Here is a 5,869-nt window from a genome sequence, read left to right as displayed (position 1 = left end):
TATACCGTGGTCCAACTGACATAGACATATCGTGTAACACTAAAAGATACGAAGCATGTTTAACCATAATCGAACCACAAAGAAACCACGAACGAATCATGCATAACCATAAGCAAACCATAAAGGAACCACGTTCAACAATAAGCGAACCACAAACGAACCATATTAACCATAAACGAACCATAAATGATTATCTTTTCGGTGGCCGAGCACATTTGCTTTTTGAGAACCCGCAAGCCTTACTAGAGCCTGGTCAGCCATCTGACGTTCAACCGTAAGCAAACAACGAGCAAACCATTTTTTTTTTTTTTTTTACGTGGTGGAAATCCATTACGGATACCGTAATCCTCGGGGGAGAGGATCAGGGTTATGTGGGACTCCCCCCTTCTTTCCACAGGAAGAAGGGGTATACTCACTAAAACCACCACGGTGTGCCTACTCAGCCCGTCTGAGGGAGAGAAAACCCGGAACTCCTAATAAGGACTCTGCCGGGACCCTCCCTCGGGCTCTTGTAACTACTGGGAGGGGAGAACTTAATGCGTTTTCCCCTCTGTCATTCCCTGCTTTGACGACGCAGCGGGACACACGTCGCTGCGTCGTCCCCACTTAGAACCGCGTGCAAGACAGGTCGGGGCCCCCACCCCGACCTGTCGCGGTCTCCGCGGCAGGATCTCTCCTGGTTGGACGGTTCCACTCAAGGGCTGCCGCGCTCCTACTCTACTTTAAAGTTTCCCTTTCTGGAAAGCTGCGGGTTACTCAGGGGACCCGTCTCTTCCATGAGTCCGCCGCCCTGACTCCCTTCCCTCACTATAGTGGGGGAGGGGAATTAATGTCAATGAAAGGGAGGCCTTTGACCCCGAGGACGAGCGCGGGAAACGGGCGCCCTGTTGCCCGCTCGCGCCCGCCTCCGAGGCCTTCCTTGAGGGGGGAAAGCTCGCTCCTTCTCCCTCTCCGCAGCCTCCTTCTGTTTTATTACCGTGTAACAGAAGGAGACTACGGCTTCCCACTCGCCTTTGTCCCTGGAGGCCAGCGTCCTCATTAGGCCTTTTAGGGACAGGTCCGCACCTATTTTGGCGGTCAGCTCTCGGCGCTCGTTGGCCCACCGTGGACATTGCTCCACGGTGTGCCGCGCCGAGTCGCTGGCCGCCCCGCACTTGTGGCACTGTGCCGTCGGTTCTTTCTGTATGCGACACAGGTACTCACCAAACCAACCGTGCCCGGTGAGCACCTGTGTCACCCGGTAGGTGAGGCGTCCGACCCCTTGCTTTAGACACACTTCGAGGTGGGGCCGGACCACCTGGACGACTGCCTGGGCGGCCGCACGCGGCTCGTCCAGGCACTGCTCCTAACCATGGAGCAGCTGCCGCCAGACTTGGCGCTTCGCGTTGGCAAGGACCTCCCGGATATTGTCTCTCTTCACGCCCTCCCGCAACAATTCGACTCGGCGAGAGTATCTCGCCGAGTACATCTGTGCGAGGAGGGCGAGGGGAAGTATCCCCGCCGTCTTCGTGGCGACCGTGCGGAAGCCGCGTATCACGCGCAGAGCAACTACTCTTTGGGCTGCACGGAGCAAGCCAAAATTGCTCCGTGCGCCCGCCCTCGCTGCGACTTCCGCCCACAGCGGCGACCCATACAGGGCTACCGCGTGCACCACGTTTACGAAGAGACGGCGGATTTTCTCCCGCTGGGCCCCGAGGTTCGGAAGCAAACGCGCCAGCGAGTTGGCGACTCTCCGAACTCTAGGGGCCAGGCGGGCGAAGTGCTCTTCGAAGCGCCATTTCGGGTCGAGGTATAGACCTAGGTACTTAAAACAAGTACCCACCTCGACCCGTGCCTCACTTACTCTGAGACTGAGTCTCCGCGGCGGACGTTCCCGGGGGTGGAACCACATGGCCTCCATCTTGTGGACGGCCACCTTGAGGCCCAGTCTCGTAATCCTGCTGACGACACAACCACGAGCGAACCATTTTTTTTGCATGGGAGAAATCCTTTATGGATACTCTGACTCTGGGGGAAGAGTCAGGGTTATGTGGGAATCCCTCCTCCCACTCACAAGCGGGAGGAGGTGTACCCACTAAAACTCCTATGGTGTGTCTTCTCTGCTCATGATAGGGAGGGACTCGGGATTCCAGTGTCAGGATGCGCGCGGGTCCCTGGAGCTTTACTACTTCCTGGAGAGAGAGGTACGAGTCCTCTTCCTCACGTACAGGACGTACAAAACTTTCTCTTGGTGACACTACGGGACACACACCGCAGTGTCACCCCTACACGGACCGCGTGCAAGACGAGCTGAGGCCCCCACCTCAACTCGTCACGGTCCTGCGGCGACTTAATTGTACAAACAAAACAAACACCCGAGGTGGACAGTACCACCCCGGGAAAAATAACGGTCGCCGCAAATCTCTACTTAGGCGTCGCTCTCACCGGCGCATCTCCGTAAGGGTGATGGGCTAACGATAGGAGCCGGCTCCTACCAACGCCCACCACCCTGATGATCACGGATTTCCACGTCCTCTGGGACGAGCGCGGGAAACGGGGGCCCCGCCACTCGCTCGCGCACGTCTTCGGGGTCTCCCCAGAGAGAAAGGGAGTCTGTCCTTCTTTCGTTCTGCACCTCAGTCTTCCTCCTCCCTGGAGCATAGCGCCTTTATTAGGCACTCCAGGGAGAGGTCAAAACCTATTTTGGCGGTCAGTTCTCGGCGTTCACGAGCGCACCATAGACACTCGTCCACGGTGTGCTTCACCGAGTCACTGGCCGCCCCACACTTGTGACACTGCGTCGTTGACTCTCGTCCAATGCGACACAGGTACTCACCGAAGCAGCTATGCCCGGTAAGCACCTGCGTCACGCGGTATGTGAGGCGTCCGACCCCATTGTCCAACCACACTTCTAAGTGGGGCCGGACAACCCGGACGACTTCCTGAGCGTCCACGTCTGGTTCGCTCAGGAACTGCTCCCAACCAAAGAGCAGCTGTCGCCGGGCTTGGCGCTCCGACTCGGCGAGGCCCTCCTGCTGGGATTCGACTCGGCGAGAATATCTTTTGTCTTAAACTAAAAACGTGTGAGCTAGACCTTCGTTCTTAGGGCGTAATATTTGTCTTTTAGTGAGTCATAAATTCATGCAACGGGCAACGAAGGAATTCAGGGAGAGGGTTTGTAAGAAGAGGAAGTTTATCGGGCTGTATTTATTAGTTTATGATTTCGGCGAGTCGTATGTGTCAACGAAGGAAGTAGATAAAATTGTAAACTTGAGCGGCGACAGGGATCGCGGCACGTAACACCTTTTTGGACACCCCCCTTTAGAATGAAGATCTTTCTCAAAGAGAAAATAAAAAGTACAAACTAATACAAAAATACAAAATCTAAAATATCTCTAGAGTCTTACTTATTAGCCTAGAGTTCTAGCACCGTTTTATGCTTTTGACATTTGCATACAATAGTTCTTATACTAAAGGCACTAATTCATACAACGATTACATTTAGGTAATACAAAAATATTTGCTTATACTCTATTTTACTAGCGTTTACATTTTTGTAAGTTGATAGTTACGAAAACGGGATCGTCGAGTCCCATTATTTCGGTTTTCTTCTCTTTCGGTACGTCGAGGAGATTTGTTGCCGTCGGTAGGCACGCGTGTAAATGTAACTTCGCGATGTGTAGTTGTCGGGTGTTCAGTGTGGGTAACGTTGTTATTAAAACAATTATTAAAATATTGGACGCAGCCTTCTTTAGGTATACAACACAATTTAAGAATGTGAATAAGCTTACTAATTAGCGAACATTTTGCGGTTACGTAGAAAATAACTAGCGCTATAATAGTATATACTACATAAAAACCAGCTCGTGGCCTTTTCGTACAGAGTTTTTGTTCTACGATCGCGCCGATTCAGCAGGCCCACGGGTCCTAGCAACGGCCGTGCTAATTACCGGTGCCGGTGTCGACACATGCTGCGTTGCACTTCGGACAATGCGGCGATGTGCCGCACCCTGTGGCAACCAGCAGTTTTTCCTAGAACTGCTGCTGCTCCGCAACCTAACTAGGTCAATGAGCAATGACAGTTTCATCACATTGCTCAATGGTCTCACCTACTTAACTTTTATTTTTAAAAACTGCCGCACAACAGTGGTAAGAATATATTTATGTCCTATCTCCGTTTCCGGAAGAGAGCCTACAATGTCTATTGCTATCTTTTAAAATGCTTCGCTTGGAGTATCAGTAATTAACATGGGTGCTCTTGGTTTTTTTCTAACTAATTTTCGGTTTTAGCACTCATGGCAAGCTTTTACGTAGGTTTTAACATCTTGTTTTATACCGTCTCATGAATAATATTGTTGTATTCGTTTTAAAGTTTTTGTTACGCCTTTGTGGCCTCCAATTGCTGAATTATGCAATTCTTTTAAGATATTTTGTTTTTTCGTTGGGTCGACAATTTCCTGCGTTAACGATTCTAGCAGATATACTTTAATCGGTGTGTCTTTAAATATATATTTTATCATTTGAATTATTCTTCTTTTATTAGTTGCGTCTTTTATAGGTGCTATCAAGAGGCACGGTAGTGCCTCGCGCCAAGTTCACGCGCAACGAAGTAACGCTCGAACTGCGCGAGCACACTGTGCCTCTTATACGCGAAATTCATGCAATTGAGAAGTGGGGAGATTTTCTCGGGGCAATATTTCAAGAACGACTATACCAATCACTTTTTTTTTAGTCTCAATCGATTCAGAATAAAACAGTTTAAAAAAAAGTATTATTGCGTTTTTTTGGTTTATGACTTCTAAACCGAGATAATGGAAGAGAAACAAAATGTGTATATAAAATCACGTTAAGAAACGTCATTGTCTCCGCTAGACACTGGAGCGTGCAGTTTCATCATGTTTCCCTACAGATGGCATTACTAGCGTGGAAGGAAAGAAAAGAGAAAACCAGTGAACAAGAATGAGATTCAAATCACTTCAAAAAATAAGTATCTTACTTATTATGATTATATATAAATAATCTTACTTATTATGATTATATATAAATAATAAATATTTACCGTATGTCAATTTTTTTATTTTAATCTCCAAAAAACAGCATTCCAATAATAATAAAGCAGACCGATGTTAAGTGACAAGCATTCCAATATTAATAAAGCAGACCGATGTTAAGTGACAATGATGAAGAGAAAGATCTAAGGCAGTATATATTAACCTTTTCGCTCCGGGACTGGTCCATATATGGACCAGCAAGAAAAGCGAACGTAATAGATGTTTATAAGGTCAATTTAATGCACTAAATTTAGGAAAAAATTGAAAAAAATCCTGGTTACTTCTTCGACCTTCAAAATTAACTTTGAAAGGGGGGGGTAGCAGGTTATTATTAACTTTTTCAGCTAAAATGCGAGGTCAATTTTAAAGGAAAAATCCCCGGAGCAAAAAGGTTAAACCCATGTTAATTCGGTGTTTGGAAAGTTCCCGAAAACGCGGTTTTACAATAAAGCTTATGAATTACGAATATACGCATTTGACTTATTTTAATATTCTACATTTAGGCCTGTTCTACAATACAGTCGTAAGCCGTAAGTTGTAAGAAATTGACCAATCACAATCGATTATTCTTCTGTGATTTATCTGTGATTGATCAATTTCTTACGACTTACAGCTTACGACTGTATTGTAGAACAGGCCTTAACGATATATAGTCCCTTTCGCAAATCGCGGATATCTCGAGAACCAGAAAAGATAGCTTGAAACTAATTTTGCAGGTACCTTCAATCGGCTATTCTGCGATTTATGATAAAGAGTGAAAGTTAACAAATTGAATATTTCGAGAACGGTACAAGGTAGAGCAAAATAGTTTTCGGATCTCGTTTTGTATTAGTTAGATG

At 47.5% G+C, this 5,869-nt stretch overlaps 1 protein-coding gene across 1 annotated transcript; it reads right to left on the bottom strand.

Annotated features, from left to right (window-relative positions):
* Positions 1-2,615: 2,615 nt before the first annotated feature.
* LOC109863036 lies at positions 2,616-3,011 on the bottom strand (the record flags this gene model as incomplete). Its single annotated transcript, XM_020443214.1, has 1 exon — positions 2,616-3,011. A coding segment is annotated over one exon (396 nt), but the record flags the coding sequence as incomplete, so codon positions are not given.
* Between the last annotated feature and the right edge of the window lie 2,858 nt (positions 3,012-5,869).

The sequence above is a fragment of the Pseudomyrmex gracilis genome, unplaced genomic scaffold (genome assembly GCF_002006095.1).
Source record: "Pseudomyrmex gracilis isolate BER0280 unplaced genomic scaffold, ASM200609v1 scaffold_2949, whole genome shotgun sequence".
Taxonomy (NCBI): Eukaryota; Metazoa; Arthropoda; class Insecta; order Hymenoptera; family Formicidae; genus Pseudomyrmex; species Pseudomyrmex gracilis.
This window is presented reverse-complemented; position numbering and strand designations above follow the sequence as displayed.